The sequence below is a fragment of the Polypterus senegalus genome, chromosome 8 (genome assembly GCF_016835505.1).
Source record: "Polypterus senegalus isolate Bchr_013 chromosome 8, ASM1683550v1, whole genome shotgun sequence".
NCBI lineage: Eukaryota > Metazoa > Chordata > Cladistia > Polypteriformes > Polypteridae > Polypterus > Polypterus senegalus.
In genome coordinates this window covers 22,882,006-22,907,515 of record NC_053161.1, presented here as the reverse complement: position 1 = coordinate 22,907,515, position 25,510 = coordinate 22,882,006, and the positions used below count along the sequence as shown (strand labels likewise).

Here is a 25,510-nt window from a genome sequence, read left to right as displayed (position 1 = left end):
GTAAAAACAGTTGAAAGTCAGAGGATGTTTCTTTTTTTGCGGAGTATATATATGTGTGTATGTGTATGTGTGTATATATATATATAGATTTATATACACAGTATATACAGTAATCCCTCCTCGATCGCGGGGGTTGCGTTCCAGAACCGCCCGCGATAGGTGAAAATCCGCGATGTAACGACCATATGTTTGTATGGTTATTTTTATATATTTTAAGCTCTTAGAAACTATCGCACACTGTTTATAAATATTCTCCGCACAGTTATACAGTAAACCCTCGTTAATTGCGGTTGATCCGCTCCAGACAGATAAATGGATTCTTTATTTATAAATCTAATATTTTCGCAGTTAGAGCATTGAAAACCTGTTTACGACCTTCTAAATACGTTTTTTAACATTATTAGAGCCCTCTAGAAATAAAATAACACCCTTTAGTCAAAAGTTTAAACTGTGCTCCATGACAAGACAGAGATGACAGTTCTTTCTCACAATTAAAAGAATGCAAACAAATCTTCCTCTTCAAGGTGCCCTTCAGGAGCGGAGAATGTCAGAGAGAGAGTATAGAAAACAATCAAAAATCAATAGGGCTGTTGCGCTTTTAGTATGCAAGCACCGCGATAAAGCGGTGCAGTGAAGGGATCAACATGAAGGTAGCCTTTCAGCATTTTTTACAGGCTCGTCTGTATCTTCTAAGCAAACAGCCACTGTGCAAACAGCCCCTCTGCTCACACCCCCTCCGTCAGGAGCAGATAATGGGGCCAATCATACGCCCTGATGGTATTGCATGATGGATAAGTATCTGCCTGTATTTCTCAGAGAGAGTGACAGACAGAGAAAAGCAAACAATGAAAAATCAATACGGACTGTAAGCGCTTTTAAGCAGCGCGTGGGAAGCATATCGTATATAATTGAGGAGTTAATATGTAATACATGCTCTGATTGGGTAGCTTCTCAGCCATCCGCCAATAGCGTCCCTTGTATGAAATCAACTGGGCAAGCAAACTGAGGAAGCATGTAACATAAATTAAAAGACCCATTGTCCGCAGAAATCCGCAAAAAATCTGTGATATATATTTAGATATGCTTACATTTAAAATCCGCGATGGAGTGAAGCCGTGAAAGTCGAAGCCCGATATAGCGAGGGATTACTGTATATATATATATATACAGTATATATATATATATATATATACATACACATATACAGTGGTGTGAAAAACTATTTGCCCCCTTCCTGATTTCTTATTCTTTTGCATGCTTGTCACACAAAATGTTTCTGATCATCAAACACATTTAACCATTAGTCAAATATAACACAAGTAAACACAAAATGCAGTTTTTAAATGATGGTTTTATTATTTAGGGAGAAAAAAATCCAAACCTACATGGCCCTGTGTGAAAAAGTAATTGCCCCCTTGTTAAAAAATAACCTAACTGTGTTGTATCACACCTGAGTTCAATTTCCGTAGTCACCCCCAGGCCTGATTACTGCCACACCTGTTTCAATCAAGAAATCACTTAAATAGGAGCTGCCTGACACAGAGAAGTAGACCAAAAGCACCTCAAAAGCTAGACATCATGCCAAGATCCAAAGAAATTCAGGAACAAATGAAAACAGAAGTAATTGAGATCTATCAGTCTGGTAAAGGTTATAAAGCCATTTCTAAAGCTTTGGGACTCCAGCGAACCACAGTGAGAGCCATTATCCACAAATGGCAAAACATGGAACAGTGGTGAACCTTCCCAGGAGTGGCCGGCCGACCAAGATTACCCCCAGAGCGCAGAGCCGACTCATCCGAGAGGTCACAAAAGACCCCAGGACAATGTCTAAAGAACTGCAGGCCTCACTTGCCTCAATTAAGGTCAGTGTTCACGACTCCACCATAAGAAAGAGACTGGGCAAAAACGGCCTGCATGGCAGATTTCCAAGACGCAAACCACTGTTAAGCAAAAGAACATTAGGGCTCGTCTCAATTTTTCTAAGAAACATCTCAATGATTGCCAAGACTTTTGGGAAAATACCTTGTGGACTGATGAGACAAAAGTTGAACTTTTTGGAAGGCAAATGTCCCGTTACATCTGGCGTAAAAGGAACACAGCATTTCAGAAAAAGAACATCATACCAACAGTAAAATATGGTGGTGGTAGTGTGATGGTCTGGGGTTGTTTTGCTGCTTCAGGACCTGGAAGGCTTGCTGTGATAGATGGAACCATGAATTCTACTGTCTACCAAAAAATCCTGAAGGAGAATGTCCGGCCATCTGTTCGTCAACACAAGCTGAAGCGATCTTGGGTGCTGCAACAGGACAATGACCCAAAACACACCAGCAAATCCACCTCTAAATGGCTGAAGAAAAACAAAATGAAGACTTTGGAGTGGCCTAGTCAAAGTCCTGACCTGAATCCAATTGAGATGCTATGGCATGACCTTAAAAAGGCGGTTCATGCTAGAAAACCCTCAAATAAAGCTGAATTACAACAATTCTGCAAAGATGAGTGAGCCAAAATTCCTCCAGAGCGCTGCAAAAGACTCATTGCAAGTTATCACAAACGCTTGATTGCAGTTATTGCTGCTAAGGGTGGCCCAACCAGTTATTAGGTTCAGGGGGCAATTACTTTTTCAAACAAGGCCATGTAGGTTTGGATTTTTTTTTCTCCCAAAATAATAAAAACCATCATTTAAAAACTGCATTTTGTGTTTACTTGTGTTATATTTGACTAATGGTTAAATGTGTTTGATGATCAGAAACATTTTGTGCGACAAACATGCAAAAGAATAAGAAATCAGGAAGGGGGCAAATAGTTTTTCACACCACTGTATATATGTGTGTATATATATATATATATATATATATATATATATATATATATATATATATATATATATATATATATATATATATGTGTATATATATATACATATATATCGTTGCATTCTCAAGAGTGATCTCGCGCAGCTTCGTCATATTACAACCGGAGTGCAGCAAGAAACTTTTAAGTGAAAGGTCTTAGCTAACATTAAATAAAGCCATGGACATCGCGACATCACACAAGAGAGCAGCTCATGTGAACTAACTGAACACAGTACGAGATCACTTCCATGCATCAAACCTGTTCAAAAAACGCATTACACAATTGACAAGGTGGGAAAAGAATATGCTCCGAGCTGAGCTCCACAGCTAACGCAGTCTTGCGGATGCAACTTCGTCACGCTGCCACCAAGAAAAATCCACAAGTTAATACACATGCTGTCTCTAGAGTTTCTCCACACTCAATGTATTCCTCGCATCCCCGTTATACCCTCTGATCTCCCATTTCAATTCAGATGCCTTTAATTTAATCTATACTAATAAAAGGCAAAGCCCTCACTCACTCACTCACTCACTGACTCACTCACTGACGCTGTGAGTGAGTTTGTTAAAACGGTTGACTCCCGCTCTTACGTGCAATAACAAATCAAATCATTCAGTTGTCTTTGCTCATATGTCATTTTAGAGCTGGACGCCTGGCATCTTTTTTTGGCCACAAGTTCGTTTCTGTTTGCTGTGAGGTTCTGTGTTGTGGAGATTCTCAGGATGGATTGCAGGTGCTCATCAGTGAGGCGACTCCTGTGTGCTGTTTTGTTAGTCTTTATCACTGAGAAGAGCTTCTCACACAGATATGTGCTACCAAACATGCACAAGGTTCGAGCCGCATGTAGACGGACTTTTTTTGTTCATCAAAGTCACCAAAGCGCCGTGCAAACTCAGTGCGCAGTGCGCTCAGTTTATCAGCAAAGTGCGTATTTGGGAACACCGTAGTGACGACTTGGTTTAAAAGTACTTGGCAACAGGGAAAGTGGGGCAAGGTGAACTGGTGCATTTGTGTCTCCCATAAAAGCAGCTTCACTTGAAATCACTTTGTGATTGCGCACGGGTTAAAACGTCCGCTGAAGTGTCAGATTCTTATTTAATTATGCTGTTTTCTGTATCTTCTGAATTGCATTCAGGTTACCCTGATGCAAGGCAGCTGAAGCGCTGCATTATGGGATCTGTAGTTTATTGTGTTACCAGCGCTTCATATACCCGGCTTTAATAACAATAATACAGTATATAAAATGATCTCGGGCGGATATAATTACACGCGGGCGGATGTGGCCCGCCCTTGAGTTTGACACATATGGACTAAATAGAACTTGAAAAGATATGTTTTTCAAATGTGATCGCAATTCAGATAGAGTTGACGCAAGACTACAGCCTGCATGCCTCAATGAGTCATCCTCCCTCGCTCTTACTTTTTACCGCTCATCTAATGAATACACTGAGTATGGCTTTACCAAAACAATCATTGATGGCGAATAAAGTATCCATTATTCGAGTATGTAGAGCGGGATATATATATATATATATACATATATATATATATACCCGCGTATCGCAGCGGAGAAGTAGTGTGTTAAAAAAGGTAGAAAAAGAAAAGGGAACATTTTAAAAATAACGTAACATGACTGTCAATATACAGTATTTGTTTTGTGAGTGTTACTGAGTGTTGCTGTCATCAAGGATTTGATTATCATTATTTCTTTCAATCAGGTTCGTATTTGTAGGATGTGTTGTGTTCAAGTTACATTCCGTGTTTGTCAATCGCTGTAAAGATGACAGGTTTCATTCATCGATTCGTTTCTTACTGCATCAATAAACAGCTCGTCTTCTTCTTTATCTGAGACCTGACACACTGCATGCACGGGTTTTTTACACTGTCTTCCTTTAGCGGGACATTGACTTTTTCCACCGTGTGCTTTGTTTCCGCAGTAGCTGGATTTATGAATATGCTTATCAGACGCTTCATATTTTTGCTGCCTTTCAATTGTGTAATTCGGTTTTGTTCAGCTTTTGGAACTGTTGCCTTTTATCTGTGCACTGCGCCAGTTCACGTGCGCCTCGGTGTACATGCATCGAAGGTTCCCAGCTGTGCTGGTGCCATCTCGTGCTATGTCCGTGGCTGTATTTAATGTTACCTTAGTCCTGGCACTTAAAACTTTCTCTCGCAGTTTCGCTGAGTTTGTGTCAAACACCACCCTGACCATCTCATCTTCCTCTCCATAAGCACAGTCCTTCACCCGTGAATATTTACCCGTGGCAGTTTGCTATTGGATTGCCGCTGACGGACGGCCTTATATGGGCAGGCACTAAATTACAAACGCCAGCGCAGCCTGTCTATGAACTTAATTTAAAGTGTAGGTTTACATCGTGTTTTGTTTTAAGTAGCAGAACTCATGAATATGGTTGTATATGTCACTCGCTCGCTTCTTATTGTTTCGCTGCCTTCTCAATTATATAATGCATGTTTTCTTAAGCGCTTTTTTGAGCTCTTCCTGGTTTTCTATGTACTGCGTGATTACGTGGGAGGCGTGATGATGTCACACGAAACTCCTCCCCCACGGCGTTGAAGCTCATCTTCATTACAGTAAATGGAGAAAAACTGCTTCCAGTTATGACCATTATGCGTAGAATTTCGATATAAAACCTGCCCAACTTTTGTAAGGAAGCTGTAAGGAATGAACCTGCCAAATTTCAGCCTTCCACCCACACGGGAAGTTGGAGAATTAGTGATGAGTCAGTGAGTGAGTGAGGGCTTTGCCTTTTATTAGTATAGATGTAGATGTATATATATATATATATGTAGATATATATATATATATATATATGTGTATGTGTATGCGTGTATATATGTATATTTATCTGTATGTATGTATATACAGGTGCTGGTCATAAAATTAGAATATCATGACAAAGTTGAATTATCTAAATTATTCATTCAAAAAGTGAAACTTGTATATTAGATTCATTCATTGCAGACAGACTGATGTATTTCAAATGTTTATTTCTTTTAATTTTGAGGATTATAACTGACAACTAATGAAAGTCCCAAATTCAGTATCTCGGAAATTTTGAATATTGTGAAAAGGTTCAATATTGAAGACACCTGGTGCCACACTCTAATCAGCTAATTAACTCAAAACACCTGCAAAAGCCTTTAAATGGTCTTTCAGTCTAGTTCTGTAGGCTACACAATCATGGGGAAGACTGCTGACTTGACAGTTGTCCAAAAGACGACCACTGACACCTTGCACAAGGAGGGCAAGACACTAAAGGTCATTGCTAAAGAGGCTGGATGTTCACAGAGCTCTGTGTCCAAGCACATTAATAGAGAGACGAAGGGAAGGACAAGATGTGGTAGAAAAAAGTGTATAAGCAATAGGGAAAACTGCACCCTGGAGAGGATTGTGAAACAAAACCCATTCAAAACTGTGGGGGAGATTCACAAAGAGTGGACTGCAGCTGGAGTCAGTGCTTCAAGAACCACCATGCACAGACATATGCAAGACATGGGTTTCAGCTGTCGCATTCCTTGTGTCAAGCCACTCTTGAACAAGAGACAGCGTCAGAAGCGTCTCGACTGGACTGCTGCTGTGTGGTCCAAAGTTATGTTCTCTGATGAAAGTAAATTTTGCATTTCCTTTGGAAATCAAGGTCCCAGAGTCTGGAGGAAGAAAGGAGAGGCACAGAATCCATGTTGCTTGAGGTCCAGTGTAAAGTTTCCACAGTCAGTGATGGTTTGGGGTGCCATGTCATCTGCTGGTGTTGGTCCATTGTGTTTTCTGATGTCCAAGGTCAACGCAGCCATCTACCAGGAAGTTTTAGAGCACTTCATGCTTCCTGCTACTGACGAACTTTATGGAGATGCAGATTTCATTTTCCAACAGGACCTGGCACCTGCACAGTGCCAAAACTACCAGTACCTGATTTAAGGACCATTGTTCTTGATTGGCCAGCAAACTCGCCTGACCTTAACCCCATAGAAAATCTATGGGGTATTGTGAAGAGGAAGATGCAATACACCAGACTCAACAATTCAGAAGAGCTGAAGGCCACTATCAGAGCAACATGGGCTCTCATAACACCTGAGCAGTGCCACAGACTGATCGACTCCATGCCACGCCGCATTGCTGCAGTAATTCAGGCCAAAGGAGCCCCAACTAAATATTGAGAGCTGTACATGCTCATACATTTCAGTTGGCCAACATTTCTAAAAATCCTTTTTTTGCATTGCTCTTAATTTATATTCTAATTTTCCGAGATACTGAATTGGGGACTTTCATTAGTTGTCAGTTATAATCATCAAAATTAAAAGAAATAAACATTTGAAATACATCCGTCTGTGTGTAATGAATGAATCTAATATACAAGTTTCACTTTTTGAATGGAATTACTGAAATAAATCAACTTTGTCATGATATTCTAATTTTATGACCGGCACCTGTATGTGTATGTGTATGTATGTATGTATGTATGTATATGTATATATATATATATATATATATATATATATATATATATATATATATATATATATATATATATATATATATATATATATATATATATAGATAGATAGATAGATAGATATAGATATATAGATATATATATATATATATAGATATAGATATGTGTATGTGTAGATATGTGTATATGTATATGACAGCAACACTCATAAGAGTGACAAAACAATTAATTTGACAATATATATATGCTAAGTTACAAAATGGTGTAAGGAAAAAAAAAAACAAATGCATTTACAATTAAATTAATACTTACAAAGTACCACACATGCAAAATTCAAATCATTTAACTCCACTGGTTTTGACAGATACCATAATATATTATTTCACATAGATCCATGACAGTTTCCACATGACAAACCTACAGACATGCCAAGATTAGAATGTAAACAGACTCTAAAAAGAATGCCACAAACCTTCAATTGCTGAGCGCTTTGAGTACTGAAAAAAGCACTATATAAATGCAAAGAATTATTATTATTATCCCTGGAGAAACTATGGAATCATCATTTTGAAATGATTTTCAAACATTTCCTCTTCTTTAACTAAAGAATATTTTGTTTTCCATACCTGTCTTCTTTTGTACTTTTTATAAAAAAAATAAAGGATTAACTGTACAATTGGAATTTGGCAATAAATTAAACTTGAAAATGTTTTATCTTAAATTACTTTTTATATACAGTAAAACCTTGATTATCCGTCAGGGGTCTGGACTGAGTTTGTGACGGGCAAGAGAAAAGAAGGAGAACAGAACAGTGTGATATAGTGTGTCTGCAGCTCCAAATGAATGGCCAATTTTTACTAAATAATCCGTTTGGCTGTGTCATTCTCAATGGGTGTGCTCACACAACTGTGGGGAGTTGATGATGTAATTAGGGTGAGATGTGCCTGCACGTGAAGGTGTAATCGTTCTCAATTGCTTCATTGGCTTCTTGCATTGCGTGATTGAGATGTTGTGCCCATGGAGCTGTATAAGTACAAGCTGTCATAGGAAAAAGGAAAAGGAAAGGAACGAAACAGGAAAAAACAAAAGAGAGAGAAAGGCTTGCAGAACAAGAATGTGGCATTGGGGCGGAGAGAAAAGAGGCAAGCCAGCCAGCCAGAGGAAGAGAGAATGCAGTGTGATCAGGGGTCTCACAACAGAGTGAGGAATCAGTGCTCTAGGGCCGGATCATACCCAGTGATTGTGCTGAGGAATGGGTGCGATCAAGGTGGCATCCTCTCAAGGGATCCGAAGGACAACTGGGTGGGCGTAAAGGATGATGAAAGGACTGGCAGATGCCGATGGAGGCTGCTAAGATGGGGGTTGGGATTGATGGGACCATGGCTGCTGAAGTCTCTCCAGCTGAACTAACAATGGGTGAGCTAGAAGACTTGGAAGAATTTGGGGTCAGCTCATATGACCCAATGACTGTTGCTGGTGTTTAGTCTCATTTTTAGCCTGGTTTTAAACATTTGGAATTTTCACTGCTTTTATGGATTTTTATGGAACTATGGAGCACTGCACTTTATTTTTGGACTCGAGCTGTTGTTTTTCTTTTTGTTTAATAAAAGCACTTTTGCACTTTGCACCATCCCATTGCTTAGTGTGATTTGTACCCAACTACTCATTCAGTTACGCTATTGATGGTGTTGGGTTCAAGAGGCTCCCAAAACAGAAAGAGCGAGCATGGAGCAGGACCTACACCATCATGAAACAGCTACTTTAAAATGATATACAGTAGATTCATTTAGAGAATAGTTGTATTTATTTACAAAACAAAACTATATTAACAAAATGAATTCATTCAGATAATATTATAACGACCAGCATAATAAGCAAGCACAACTCAGAGGTACTGGAGTTTTCTACATTTTACTTGGAGTCTTTGTTCCATAACAAACGGTGCCCAGTTTTATAAACCATTATCTGGGTTATTGAGCACACTTTCCAAAACAATAAAAGGAAGCTTTCCCTATCAATCAGTTTATCCCCTGCTACTCATGCTGTGTCTTTCTCTATACCACAAACACCGCTGCTAATTGTCTCCTGACTCCAAAACTTCCTTCTGCCGCACCTTCCCTTTATAGAACAGAAGCACTTCACCCAGTCCCATCACTTACACAGCATTCCACCCTTTCTCTTCCCCCACAGTCCACCACCAGCTGCCTGTATATCATAATATATTAGCAAAAAATAACAGAATTTAAAAATAAAATTCTAATACAGAAGAACATTAACAATACAGAATAACATTATCGTCAGTGGTTTCCATTTTTGACACATTTTTCAATTTTGTTAGCATCACGCTTTATATCGCTCACTGTTATTCTTCCTACTCCGTAAACTGAAGCACTTTCACTGTTTCGTAAATGTTTAATAATTTTAATTTTATGTGATAATTCCAACACCACACACATACGTTTATTAGCCATAACAATTTATAGTAAATTAATTTATAGCAAAAGAGAAAAGCTATGAAATGCTATTAAAACTGAAGGTATATAACTGAAACTGTGATTTCAAAATGTGGCATGACACGTGGTGCTGGGGAAGAACACTACACCCTAGCAGAAACAAGTTATTCCAATGTACAAAGCTTGCAGCGTACTGCATGGCAGTAGTATTACAGTAATAGGTAGGCGGTGGTGTGCGCAATTTTGTTTTCCTTTGACCTGACAGTTAACGGAGATTGACAGATAATCGAGATTTTACTGTGCATAGTTCATTGATGTTCTGAATATCTTTAACCTTAGGTGGATAATGAATCCAAAAACAACAGGAGTAGGACAAATCAGTTGTCCAGACACTCATTATTACCAGTTTATACTACTGAACAACCAAACAACAGACCTGCAAAGTCTGGCAGACTACCACATGTTTTGGATCTTTGGTTTATGCAATATTTTCCTAATCAAAAACAATTTGATAAAAACAAAAAGACCTGATTATTCATGCATAATTTTAGCTTTGGTGTAGCTTTTATAGCATGACAGACTGTTATAAACCCTGTCTAAAGCCTGGTTTATATACTTATAGTTGTGTGGCTAGCACAGCAAGAATGATGTCAGACACAGCAACACAGGCTGGGTTTTTCGATGCGAGCTGAACACTAATTTTTTTCTAATTATGCAGCGATGTGGGTGTGGTGTCACGTAGTCTAAATTGTGAATTTTGGGGAGATGCTGGTTATGTGGTTGCCAGAATTATCAACAAAGGCTTGAACATGAAACAGCAATTCATCAAAGTGCAAGGAAGACATGCCGAAATATTTAAAGTGCATCTCTTTATCATGTTCATCACCCATTTATGAGAATATTATTCTTCCTTTCTGTGCACATGCACACACACACACCCTCAATAGCAAGCAATATAGTGAAATTGTGCAGCAATTCTATAAAGCAAGAACCTGAAATAATGCATTACCTGTTTGATAAATAAATATATTTACACTATTATTTAAAATAAATTAAATGGCAACTGAGGAAATAAATCTGGAGTCTAGATATAATTTTTAATGTTGACCCCTGTCCACTAAAGAAAACAAAAACTGTTTTCTGCTTATAACGGAAATGTAATACAAAATCACTAAAACAAAAATTGAAATGCAGTATTATTGTGACCATGATATTAAGATAACATTACATAGTTTTTTGTGCAATAAAAGTGCACACAAAAAGTTTTATTATTCTGTGTCCAAAATTTGCTCATCTTTTTGGGGATTAATGGATGTAAACAATAAAGACCTCGGACAATTAAGATGTTTTTCTTTTAACAATTTGTGTACAAAAAGCTGTGGTTAATGTCACAAGCAACATTTATCTCCAACATTAGAGATGGCATTAATTTAGCAGGGACATTTTTCTTTTTCCAAATATTCAAATTTCACAAAAACACTAAAATTACACATTGAAAAACTCTTCCTGTAATTATAGTTTATTATATTTATTTAGAGAATACTGTATACAAAAAGATGCTTGTGTCACTGAGCTTTTACTGAATATGTCTTTTATGTATAAGGGAATAAAGTTTTCTGCATCAATGTGTTCTATGATAGTTGGTTGCTGCACTGCATCCAATACTGATAAAAAAGGGTCTGATCTGAACAGTTTAAGATTAGAAACATCAATCCACTTTGGTTTAAATATCATGTAACATAGCATAATTTCAAGTGGTGCATTCTTTAAAAAAAAAAAAAGTGTACTTTGAAATTCTACTGTTGCATACTCTGCTGAACTTTCAAACTATCAACCACAGATTAAAGCAGCAATAAAAAATGGCACATTTAAGTAACTTACTGTAGATTGTTTATGAAATGGTTTTTCTATTGGCTGCACAATGATAGGCTGAGTAACCTCTGTCTTCTGTTCTGAACATTCTTCTGGTAAAAGTCCGATTTCTGTCATTTTCTGTAATCATAAAACAAGTGTACCTCTGAACTACAAATTAGAAACAATTATATGAATTTATAATTATTATTCTCAGAGAAAAGAAATAAGGTGTGTTTTAGAAAAACATCGCAATAACTATATTCTATGCAAAACCTATGGATCTGGAGGAATTTGTTTTTCCATAGAATCTGTGCTTTGCTGAAATATTTTTTTCTTTCCTGTTGCTATCAAGCCTTTGGACCACACTGTAGATTTCTAATTTGGTGATTTTGTTTTGGACTGATTTTCTACATAAAATAATGATTTTAAAAATAATAAATTATTAAGTAACTAAAGGTGACCTGAAATACTGCTTCAATTAATCTAAAAGAATAACAACATTACAAAAGATTAATACATTTATCATGCACATTTTAAGAGTTAAATGGGGCAATATACTAAAAACCGAAATTGACAAAAATACAAAATTTCCCCAAAATAACTGTTTACTTAAAGAGACATGTTTAAACATAATACTTGTGTTTTTGTCTGCAAATAGGTGCACATTAAATTATCTGGAGACTTACACTTATAATTTTTTCATGTTCATTCCTTGCTTGTTTGTTGCCAGGTTCAAGTTTCAAGACCATTTCAAAATCTATAATACACAAGCCCAACAAATAATTACCTATACACAAAATTAGTATGCTGGATCATTGTTCTATAAAAATCATTATTACTTATATAGTTTTTCTCCAAACTTGTTGAAGGCATAATAATGTGCCTTCCACTTTCAGCTCCAACCTTCCTGTGCCTACACTCAGTTCTTTTAACATATTACTTTGATTATCTCTACAGATAATGTGCCCATCGAAAAACCCTAAGTAAGTTTTGCATTTTGCATTTCTTGCAAATAGACACACAGTTATATTCCAAAAATGATTCTGGAAACAATTCCTTAAAATACAGTTTTAAAAATTTCAGTGATTAAATTTCATAACACCCTGCCTGAGGGTTTGTTTCCTGTCTTGCGCCCTGTGTTGGCTGGGAATAGCTCCAGCAGACCCCTGTGACCCTTTAGTTTGGATATAGCAGGTTGGATGATGGATGGATGGATAAATTTCATAACAGAATAGTTCAATCTCAAACGATTCTTGTTATTCTCTTCACTGAGTACATATTTACAGCCACAGTAAGACAACAGCAAGTTACTAAACCACACAATATTTTCATGTATATACATAACTTAGGTTAAAAAAGATCAGTCAATACAAAATAACTTAAGATATGGTTTATTGTAACAGAACAGCCTAAGGCAACTGGGCTTCCTACCCCATTTGGTTCTATATAATATCATGAGCATATCTGTACTCCCAAGATTGCAAATATTCCAAATGTCACATTCACTGGGTGAAGTAAAAGCAGTAGCCACGAGACACAAAAGCATGACACTGAGAAGAGAAACGGAATACAGTATAATGCATGCTTTTAACAGAATTTCTAATCTAACTTTATTTAATTTAAAAAAAAACAACTTAAATATAGTCTTGAGCTAAAACGGTTCATGTATTTGAGCCATAACTATTGAACAAGAAGACCATGACTGTTGGTTAATGGAATACTCCACCATAAAATAACACCTTTATGTCACTTACCCCACATAGTTTGTTATGATGGCTGAGAAAAAATTTACATCTCATGTTTTCATGAGACAGCAGCAAACAGTATGAAAACGTCGATAAAAATATTTTACATACTCGTTTCACATAATCCACATATCAAGTTATCCAATTGTATTCTCACAAAACATGCCATTTCCAGAAAAACTAAATGGAATGCACTTAGATATGCCTGAGCATTTAAACTGAAGATCTGTCTCCCTACCTCATTCTTTGGTCAGGAGTCCAGCCTAGTAACAATTTGCAGTTCACCATAACAAATATACAGCAAATGCAACCACAGAGGATAGGTATACAATTCAAATGTTCATTCACTTTAAATCTCAAGTTTTTGTGGAGGTGGATTATTTAATAATCTTTTAGTAAAAATATATGTGTTTGGGATGATGGGAGCATTCAATAGGATGACTTTGCATGTGGATTATGCAGGACAGATAATGTGTGATTTTATTTCAGGGACTTATCTTTTTAATTGTCTATCACTGGTTACCATAAAAACCTTTAAAATAAGAAACTCTCATGGGGTAAGTGACATATAAAAAATATTATTGTGTGGAGTACTCCTTGAAAAACTTAATGTGAAATTGGCCTTTTATACAAGTATAGGTTAGAAGATTAAGAATTAAAGCATTGAAAAAATGTTTAAATACAGTGACCCAAAGTAATTTCCCCTATAGGATTATATGTAAATACAATTAATCTGTTCCAGACCGTATGAACTGTATGTAAATATTTTCTTTAAAGATTTTTAAGCACAAAAATAGTTAATTACAGTGATCCCTTAGTATATCGCGCTTCGACTTTCGCGGCTTCACTCCATCGCGGATTTTAAATTTAAGCACATCTACATATACAGTGTGAAAAACTATTTGCCCCCTTCCTGATTTCTTATTCTTTTGCATGTTTGTCACACAAAATGTTTCTGATCATCAAACACATTTAACCATTAGTCAAATATAACACAAGTAAACACAAAATGCAGTTTTAAATGATGGTTTTATTATTTAGGAGAAAAAATCCAAACCTACATGGCCCTGTGTGAAAAAGTATTTGCCCCCTGAACCTAGTAACTGGTTGGGCCACCCTTAGCAGCAATAACTGCAATCAAACGTTTGCGATAACTTGCAATGAGTCTTTTACAGCGCTCTGGAGGAATTTTGGTCTTTGAACGTTGTCCTGGGGTCTTTTGTGACCTCTCGGATGAGTCGTCTCTGCCCTCTTGGGGTAATTTTGGTCGGCCGGCCACTCCTGGGAAGGTTCACCACTGTTCCATGTTTTTGCCATTTGTGGATAATGGCTCTCACTGTGGTTCGCTGAAGTCCCAAAGCTTTAGAAATGGCTTTATAACCTTTACCAGACTGATAGATCTCAATTACTTCTGTTCTCATTTGTTCCTGAATTTCTTTGGATCTTGGCATGATGTCTAGCTTTTGAGGTGCTTTTGGTCTACTTCTCTGTGTCAGGCAGCTCCTATTTAAGTGATTTCTTGATTGAAACAGGTGTGGCAGTAATCAGGCCTGGGGGTGGCTACGGAAATTGAACTCAGGTGTGATACACCACAGTTAGGTTATTTTTTAACAAGGGGGCAATTACTTTTTCAAACAGAGCCATGTAGGTTTGGATTTTTTTCTCCCTAAATAATAAAAACCATCATTTAAAAACTGCACTTTGTGTTTACTTGTGTTATATTTGACTAATGGTTAAATGTGTTTGATGATCAGAAACATTTTGTGTGACAAGCATGCAAAAGAATAAGAAATCAGGAAGGGGGAAAATAGTTTTTCACACCACTGTATATCACGGATTTTTCGCTGGTTTGCGGATTTCTGCGGACAATGGGTCTTTTAATTTATGGTACATGCTTCCTCAGTTTGTTTGACCAGTTGATTTCATACAAGGGACGCTATTGGTGGATGGCTGAGAAGCTACCCAATCAAAGCACGTATTACACATTAAATAAAACTCCTCAATGATATACGATATGCTTCCTGCGGGGTGCTTTGCACACTTCAAAGCTCTAACAGCCCATATTGATTTTTGATTGTTTGCTTTTCTCTGTCTCTCTTACTCTCTCTGACATTCTCTGCTCCTGACGGAGGGGGTGTCAGCAGAGGGGCTGTTTGCTTAGAAGATACGGACGCTCCTCTAAAAAATGCTGAAAGACTACCTTCACATTGATCCCTTCATTGCAGCCGCTTTATCGCGGTGCTTCGTATACTTAAAAGCCCAACAGCCCTACTGATTTTTGATTGTTTACTTTTCTCTCTCTCTGTGTCTCTCTCTCTGGCATTCTCTGTTCCTGACACGCACTCCTTTGAAGAGGAAGATATGTTTGCATTTTTTGTGTGAGAAAGAACTATCATTTCTGTCTTGCCGGAGCAGTTTAAACTTTTGACTAAATGGGTGTTATTTCATGTCTAGTGGGCTCTAATACTGTTAAAAAAACGTATTTAGAAGGTCAGAAACAGGTTTTCTATGCTCTAACTGCGAAAATACTAGATTTATAAATTAAGAATCCTACTTTGTGGAAATTCATTTATCTATCTGGAGCGGATTAACCGCGATAAACGAGGATTTACTGTATAACTGTGCAGAGAATATTTATAAACAGTGTGGGAGAGTTTCTAAGGGCTTAAAATATATAAAAATAACCATACAAACATATATGGTTTCTACTTTGCGAATTTTCAGATATAGTGGGAGGTTCTGGAATGCAACCCCCGCGATCAAGGAGGGATTACTGTATACCATAGAATGCACAGTGTAATAGTAACCTAAATGTAAAAAAATTGAATAACACTGAGACAAACACCCAGACTCCCTGCATGCTCTCTGTCTGTCTCTCTCTCTCTCTCTCCTCCTGCAACCTCCCGTTCTTTCTTGTTCTCTTCTTTTTCCCTTTAGCCAATTCGCGCGTCTATTTATGAAGAGGCGTGGTAGTCGTGGCAATCAGCAGCTCCTGGGAACAATTATGGATGCAGACCGCTTCTCACCTGTACACTTAGGTGAGAAATGCCCACATCACGAACTCCTCAGGAACCGCTTCAGCCACACATCACCACGCCCCCTAAGACACGAGTGCGTTGATTATTTATTAAAACTGGCCTTTTTGACGGGAACTGTGGACCCGCTATACCACAGGAGGAAGCTGGGTTGAGATGAGTCTACAGTTTTGAGGGAGAGTCCCTCTGCGTGATGCACTGAGAACAATGTACAGTACAGGGAGAGACTGAACACATGCAGAAATCACCGGCGCGTATGAACCGGAAGGAAAACTGGCTTGTTTTTCAACCGAGTGTGTGGTCGTGAACAGATGCAAAAGTTTGGAAAACCTTTTGGTCATAACCCGATTTGTACGTGTTCAGAGACGTTCGTGGTTCCACTGTACTTTGCTTTCACTCTGCTTACCCAGAACAGAGTCACAGTGACAATGGTGATCACATTGACACAGTGATCTGGACAGGCCATGCTTCAGAATTTCAGAAACTTCTTCCAACTGCTCTGCTATTAGGGAATTCCAAGAACCATCAAAGTAAAATGAGAGATAAAATCTCTCTAGCAAGTCCTGATATGCGGACTACATGCCCAAACCACCTAACTGGGATCTTCTCAATCTATTCCAAGGTTCGAGTATTGTTGAGCTGCTCACCCTATAACAAAGGGGGAGTTCAGCATTCGTGCACAGGAACCTCAAGTTCAGTTACTTGTGCTTCTACTTGAAACAGCCTGCATTAACCATGAGATAATTAAGAAATACATACAACTTGCATGTTAAATATTGGAGAACACAACAGCTTCCCATTATCAGCTACCTTCTTTAGCTTCTTTTAGCTTTTCCATCGCTGCTCTTGCTGTTCCTCTTCTTGCAAAAGCTTTTGAATATGAGCCATCTAGAGTAATAGCAGTATTACAGTCATTTTCAGCCTCGCAATACCTAATAGAAAAACAACACTATTTCAAAATATGATCCTTATCTTTTTGTCAAAAAAGCATTAATATGTTACTTCACATTGAAATTTTATTTTAAATAAGCAGAACCAGCATACAAACAGTGACAAAAAAGACAAGGGCATAATATAATTCACAAAATCTTTTGAACTATAACTTTACATCTGAAATAAAAATGGCAAACATTAAATTAGGGCTGCTCCAATCGACTGGCCAGTACTCTAAATTGGCTGATTTTCACTATAAAAAGACTCAAATGGTGACTGATAAATTGGCCGATCACAAAATCTGATGTTTTCAGCCCCTGCCTTTCTAAGCTTTATGGTAACTGTATTGCTCATAAGGTATTATGGTAATTGAGCAACTGCATGTCTCTCTCTCTCTTTTTTTTTTTATTATTATTTATTTCAGTATATGTTTTTTGTAAAAAACAAGCACGCCACAATTAAAATGGTAATCCATATTTTATAATTACACCTTAAGAATTATGAACTTCTAGCTGATACACTGAAGAGAAAAACATATCTTTATAAATTTATTAAATGTAGGAGTATATTTTAACAGCAAAAAAAGCTGGAGTGCAGTTAATGATTAAAAATGATTATATCTTTAAAAAAATGTAAGCAGTGTATAATTGCCAATATTAATTGTTTTACCCGGATGGGAGGCTAGAGTCAAACAACAGATGAAGTGGTCGATGGGATGGAAACATAACTTTATTATAACCGTGAGTCAGGAGCTGTTGCATCCCCCATACACAAGGTTGCAGTGGTCCTCATATGGCAACCCAGTCAGGACACCCACAGGGGTGCTTGGGAGTTGAGCCCAGAAGTGCAGTCCTGTCGGGACCCCTGGATGTCAATAGAGGGCGCTGTCCAGGGAGGACCTCCCTACTTTCTTTATGGCCCATAAGTGCTTCCTAGAAGACAAGGGGTGGCACTGGAAACATTCCTGGGTCTGGCAATCTCACATCAATGAAACAGAGTTGGGAGGCAACAAGCCACACTTAACAGAGGATGGAAGAAGGAAGATTTCAAAGATTTTTTGTTTTGTACTGCTTTGTTGCTGATTACTAAAGAAAGGATTATGGAGAAGTGCCTGAAGAAAATAAGAACCTTTTCTTTTATTTTAATAACATGTGGTGCTTTACTGTGTCTGTGGTTCAGGGCTCTCTGGCATCCCCTTGTGGTCACTATATCTATTTCTCTCTCTCTTTACACACACACACACACATTTATATATGCAGGTAAAATTCCGTTACAACGAATATCTTTACAACAAAGTATTTTTATGGTCCCGACAGTTTCCCCATATGACACGAGTCTATAGAAATCTCATTACTATGAAGTACATTCAGCAGATACTTTCATTACAACGAAGTGGCCTTGAAATGCCTAAATGAATCATCCACAGAGCAGTTAGTTCTGTGGTCACAGCTCGGTTGTGCACAATAATCCCCAAACAGAAACACTAATTTTCTTTTCTTTCTTCGGACTTTCCTCATCAGTGATACCTTTTGCTTATTGCTCCTCAACATTTGAAAAACATCCATTGGAATTTAACTCATTGTCACCCTCCTATACAAACGGCAGACACAAAAAAACTAACAGATCATATTAGGAAAAAAAACATAAATTTTTGCAGCTCTTGAAAACTGCGAAAAAGCTATTTTTATGTGGTTCAGTGATGCTCGTTCAAGAAACATTCCTATTTCTTAACTCTCTTGGTACCTCCAGCAACTGAAAAACACCCCGAAGAGAGTCCCAAAGTGCGATCACTACGTCTGTGGAAGACTGTTTATCTGTTGCCGGAGCAACAGCAGGCTCACAGCACTGGGACGGCTTTTCACCAAAGCAAACAGAAAAGAGCTCAGTGGGTGATGCTGGGAACTGTATTACTTGGCCACTAACCTGGCCATGACCCTGCCTGACAGCTGTGTCTGAGTATAAGAGAGTGGCAGATACCACTACAATAAATAACCATGCTGTTCCTGCTTCAAGCTGAAAAAAACTGTTTTTGCTAAAGTACTGAGACTAAGCCTCATGTTTTGGGGTGCAAGACAGGGACTTGTAGCTCGCCCACGATCTTTTAGGATTCGCTACTGTGGCGCCCCAGCAACGGACAAACAATCTTCCATGGGAGGTTTGGGGGGGGGATCTCAAAAGAGTTCAGAAACCTCACAATATGAAGAAGAAGGATGATTCGGCTTCTGATTGATAACTGTGCTGCCCACAACAGGCTTCTGCATTTGGATAATGTCTGGGATGAATTCCTCCCACCCAATTGCACAGCAGTGCTTCAGCCATTGGGTTTTAGCACCCTGAAAGTGTATTATTGCAAGGAAATGCTGAGAAAAATTCTCATCATCATAACTTGTAGACAATAGAAGTTTAAAATTAATGCGAAAGAAGCTATTGAAATGATTGCAAACGCCTAGACGCAAGTTAAAGAAAGCACTGCTGAATACAGAATATCATTACAAGGAAATTTTCATTACAACAAAATATTTTTAAAATCCCTGGCAGTTCATTGTAATGGAATTTTACCTACTGTGGTATTGGGCCGGCTGTTTCTCTAGGCCAATACCCCCACGCCGCTAGGTGGAGTCCTCCCTGTAACCTGGAAGTGCCCCGAATTCCCGCAGGGCATCTTGGAAATTGGACTTTTCCTACACAGCCATGCTGGATACCATGGGGGCCACCTTCGGACGCTGCAGAGAGGCACATAGATTTATATTTTAACTATGAACCGGAAGTACTACATCATCACGAGGGCAGAAGAAATGAAGTACTTCTGGATTGAAGAAAAGGAGTTTTCATCTGACCCGGAAGGGATGGAAAATCACATGGACTAAGGGATAGAATCACTTTCGGGACACAAACTATAAAAGGACTGTGGGAGATCCCAACAGGGGGGCCGAGTTGGGAGGAAGGGTGACTGAGCTGCTGGGAGTTGGAGGATTATATATTGTTATTGATTAGTGTTTGTTATTATTATTGAGTATTGTGGAGAGTTGGTGCTTTGTGTACATTATTATTGAAATCTATACTAATAAAAGGCAAAGCCCTCACTGACTGACTTATTGACGGACTCACTCATCACTAATTCTCCAACTTCCCGTGTAGGTAGAAGGCTGAAATTTGGCAGGCTCATTCCTTACAGCTTACTTACAAAAGTTTAGCAGGTTTCATTTCAAAATTCTACGCGTAACGGAGCACGGATGCCGTGAATGTAAGAGCTGTAATAAATAAAGTTCCCCTGCATACTTTAAAAGAAAGTCTTGCCGTCATTTCATTTTTCACAATTTGTGAAAACAAGACATGGTCTCACAATAGAGGACAGTCATGGATTTTGTTGGAGCTCCCTCGCCACGAATTGACTGGGATTCTCTTAACCTGCCAGGAGAATGGAAAAAGTTCCGACAGCACGTGGAGCTAATGTTTTCTGGGCTGCTAAAAGGCAAAGACGAGAGTGAGAAATGCAGCTACCCGCTCTTCAGTCAGTCACAAAACAATTACATTGACAATCATGTTACATTATTTTTAAAATGTTTCCTTTTCTTTTTCATAACTTCTTTAACACACTACTTCTCCACTGCGAAGCGCAGTTATTTTGCTAGTAAATAATATTATTGGACTTTTACCTGGTGTTTTGGCATATTGTCTGCAGGTGCGATAGCGCCCCCTACTGTCACACTATATATATATATACACACAGTCATATGAAAAAGTTTGGGAACCCCCCTCAGTCTGCATCAAAGCAACTCTCAAAAGATCTGAAACCAAAGACTGTTCAGTATCATAAGCTATCTCAGAGGTTTAAACTGTCAGTTTCAACTGTAAGGACTGTAATCAGGAAATGGTAGGCCACAGGCACAGTTGCTTTTAAACCCAGGTCTGGCAGTCCAAGAAAAATACAGGATCGGCATATGCGCAGGATTGTGAGAATGGTTACAGACAACCCACAGATCACCTCCAAAGACCTGCAAGAACATCTTGCTGCAAATGGTGTATCTGTACATTGTTCTACAATTCAGTGCAATTTGCACAAAGAACATCTGTATGGCAGAGTTTAAGGTTTCTTTATTTAATCATGTTTACACAAGAAAACATGAAAATTGCCTTCTCAGTTGCATCTAATAACAGACAGAACTGAAATAAAACAGATAAATAGAAACAAGAAAGGTTAAAGGTAAGGAAGTTAGATAATACATATTTACACCAAAAAGAAAGGAAAAAAAAGTTACAGGATGTATGTATCAAAACCTTAATCATTCTCTCCGATATTTCTTATTGAAAAGTCATATGGCACTAGGAAGAAAAGAGTTTCTGGAGCGATTTGTGTGGGTTTTCAAAGAGACCAAGAATGATGATAAAGAAGCCCTTTCTGCACTCACGCCAAAAACAGAGTTGCTTGTTGTATGCAAATGCTCATTTAGACAAGCCAGATTCATTTTGGAACAAAGTGCTTTGGAGTGATGAGACAAAAATTTGGTTATAATAAAAAGGCTACCTACTGTCAAATTTGGTAGAGGTTCCATCATGCTGTGGGGCTGTGTGGCTAGTTCAGGGACTGGTGCCCTTGTTAAAGTCGAGGGTCAGATGATTTCAACCCAGTATCAACAAATTCTTCAGGATAATTCAAGCATTAGTCACAAAGTTGAAGTTGCACAGGAGATTGATATTCCAACAACAAATGACCCAAAACACAGTTCGAAATCTACAAAGGCATTCATGCAGAGGGAGAAGTACAATCTTCACAGCCCCCTGACTTGAATATCATTGAAAATCTAAGGGATGATTTGAAGCAGGCTGTCCAAGCTTGGCAGCCATCAAATCTAACTGAACTAAAAAGATTACCTATGGAAGAATGGTCAAAAATTACCTCCATCCAGAATCCAGACACTCATCAAAGGCTATAGGAGGCATCTAGAGGCTGTTATATTTGCAAAAGGAGAATCAGCTAAGTATTGATGTAATATCTCTGTTGGGGTGCCCAAATTTATGCACCTGTCTAATTATGTTATGATGCATATTGCATATTTCCTGTTAATCCAATAAACTTAATGTCACTGCTTAAATACTACTGTTCCCATAAGGCATGTCATATATTAAAAGGAAGTTGCTACTTTAAAAACTCAGCCAATGATAAAGAAAAATCTAAAGAATTAAGAGGGGTTCCCAAACTTTTTCATATGACTGTGTGTCTTTTTGCCCCCTTCCTGATTTCTTATTCTTTTGCATATTTGTCACACAAAATGTTTCTGATCATCAAACACATTTAACCATTAGTCAAATATAACACAAGTAAACACAAAATGCAGTTTTTAAATGATGGTTTTTATTATTTAGGGAGAAAAAAAATTCAAACCTACATGGCTGTGTGAAAAAGTAATTGCCCCCTTGTTAAAAAATAACCTAAATGTGGTGTATCACACCTGAGTTCAATTTCCGTAGCCCCCAGGCCTGAATACTGCCACACCTGTTTCAACCAAGAAATCACTTAAATAAGAGCTGCCTGACACAAAGAAGTAGACCAAAAGCACCTCAAAAGCTAGACATCATGCCAAGATCCAAAGAAATTCAGGAACAAATGAGAACAGAAGTAATTGAGATCTATCAGTCTGGTAAAGGTTATAAAGCCATTTCTAAAGCTTTGGGACTTCAGCGAACCACAGTGAGAGCCATTATCCACAAATGGCAAAAACATGGAACAGTGGTGAACCTTCCCAGGAGTGGCCGGCCGACCAAAATTACCCCAAGAGGGCAGAGACGACTCATCCGAGAGGTCACAAAAGACCCCAGGACAACGTTCAAAGACCAAAATTCCTCCAGAGCTGTAAAGACTCATTGCAAGTTATCGCAAATGCTTGATTGCAGTTATTGCTGCTAAGGGTGGCCCAACCAGTTATTAGGTTCAGGGGCAATTACTTTTCACACAGGGCCATGTAGGTTTGGATTTTTTCTCCCTAAATAATAAAACCATCATTTAAAAACTGCATTTTGTGTTTACTTGTGTTATATTTGACTAATGGTTAAATGTGTTTGATGATCAGAAACATTTTGTGCGACAAACATGCAAAAAAATAAGAAATCAGGAAGGGGCAAATAGTTTTCACACCACTGTGTGTATGTATGTATGTATATATATATATATATATATATATATATATAGACACATATATATATATATATATAGACACACACATATATATATATATATATATATATATATATATATGTGGCGCCGGCGGCGCAGGAGGGCGTGAGGAGGGCTTGTGCCTCCTCCAGACCGCGAGGCGTCCGTCCTGGTTCTGTTGGGGGCCACGGGTTGAGGGCATGGAAGCCCTTCCCTGTAGGGGCCCGTGGTCACTGCCAGGCGGCGCCCCGATGCCGGTTTATCCCGTGCGGTTGCGGTCGGGGCTGGAGCCCGGCGGGGCGCTTGGAGGACGGAGGAGGCGAGTGCCTCCTCCAGACAGAGTGGGGCGTCCGTCCTGGTTAGGCAGGGGCCTCGGGTACAGGGCTTTGAAGCCCAGCCCTGTAGGGACCCGTGGCCACCGCCAGGCGGCGCCCGGTGCCTAATTATCCCGGGAGCCCGGCACTTCCGCCACACCAGGAAGTGCCGGGGGGAAGACTTTGTGTGGCACCCGGAGAGCTGCCAGGAAGACAGCCGATACTTCCGCCACGCTGGGGCGTGGCTAAGGACGGAACACCTGGAGCTCATCCGGGAGCCTTATTTAAGGGGCCGCCTCCCTCCAGTCATTGGTGGAAGTCGGGAGGAAGCGGACTGAGCTGGAGAACGAGGACAGGAGGCGGCCAGGAAGCAAGGCACAGAACTGTGGGCCCTGGACTTGGGGGAATCAGTGCAGAAGGCACTGGGGTTTTGTGAGTGCACGTGACTGTTTATATTGTTGTACATAGTGTAAATAAAGTGTGTTGGGTGCAAAATATGATGTCCGTCTGTCTGTGCCGGGGCCAGCGTTCACAATATATATATAGACACATATATACACATGTGGCCTAGTTTAATTATAAAAATGCCAAAGGTGTCTGGTTATTCAGGAGCTTAGTTTTTTTGGTATTGGAATTACATGATCAAGTAATATGAAATCAGTGATTGGTATCAACCTAAAAAAAACTGATCAGAGCATCCGAACAATAAATAAAGCTATAATTTATCTATTATCAAACCGTTTAACAAGGATACTTTATATAGATTTAAAAAAAGAAAACACACAATAAAGGATACAAAGTAGAACATAAATTCAAAAGTTGATGGATAACTGAAAACTTATTGTGTATGTGTGTATATATATATATATATATATATATATATATATATATATATATATATATATATACACACATATATATATACACATATATATATATACTGTATATATATTATTTTTAAATTAACTATTTTTACATGATTTCAAATCTTACTTCTCAAGCTTTAAGTAAGCCATGGCTCTATTAGCTGGGAGAATTGCATTACTGCCATCTGCTGCTATTCCTTTAGTATAGCACTCGATAGCTGCTTCATATTTTCCTTCTTTGAAATATCCATTGCCCTGTAAAAGAACAGTTTATCATCAAAAGTTATTTACACCATAAAAAGTACCTAATTAAAAAAATAATAATAAAACTTTGCAACAATAGCATATAATACAAATAAATACAATATAAAGACAATGTATAAAATGTAATAAATACATTTTCTCATAAGCAGTTTTGCAAAATGGGTACTTCCAAGTATAAGAAAAGGAAGAAATTACATTTTGTACTTTTCCCCTTGGTAAAATCAACAATATTCTACAATCAAAGCTACACCTTCATATCTAGTATTGCATATAACCAAAGTAGAAACTACAGTGTATAAGCATTTATAAAAATGTGCTGAAGTTCTTAATATAAACCACAGAGACTAATATATGGTAACTCAATTTCTAGTCACCTAAAATGTTGAAAATAATCTTCATATTGAAGGTAAGGTCTTCCTGAGCTACACTACTATGTAATGTTTTCATATATTCAGGATAATTTGTTATAAATATGGTTATACTGATTGAGTTTATCCTGGCAATATGTGGATCTCATTTTTCTTTTTTTAATGAAAAGAATTGGCCAAGTTGAATACAATTGCTTTTCAG

At 38.2% G+C, this 25,510-nt stretch overlaps 1 protein-coding gene across 2 annotated transcripts in view; it reads right to left on the bottom strand.

The window, feature by feature from the left end:
- Window positions 1–25,510, bottom strand: part of rpap3 (RNA polymerase II associated protein 3) — a 91,369-nt gene that overhangs the window by 9,979 nt on the left and 55,880 nt on the right. For both annotated transcript variants that reach the window (XM_039760865.1, XM_039760864.1), the window contains exons 9-12: window positions 24,804–24,931; window positions 17,223–17,344; window positions 12,319–12,389; window positions 11,660–11,770 (exon numbers count right to left, since the gene is read on the bottom strand). In XM_039760865.1, coding sequence (XP_039616799.1) covers window positions 11,660–11,770; window positions 12,319–12,389; window positions 17,223–17,344; window positions 24,804–24,931 — 432 coding nt within the window. The remainder of the gene's footprint in view (window positions 1–11,659; window positions 11,771–12,318; window positions 12,390–17,222; window positions 17,345–24,803; window positions 24,932–25,510) is intronic.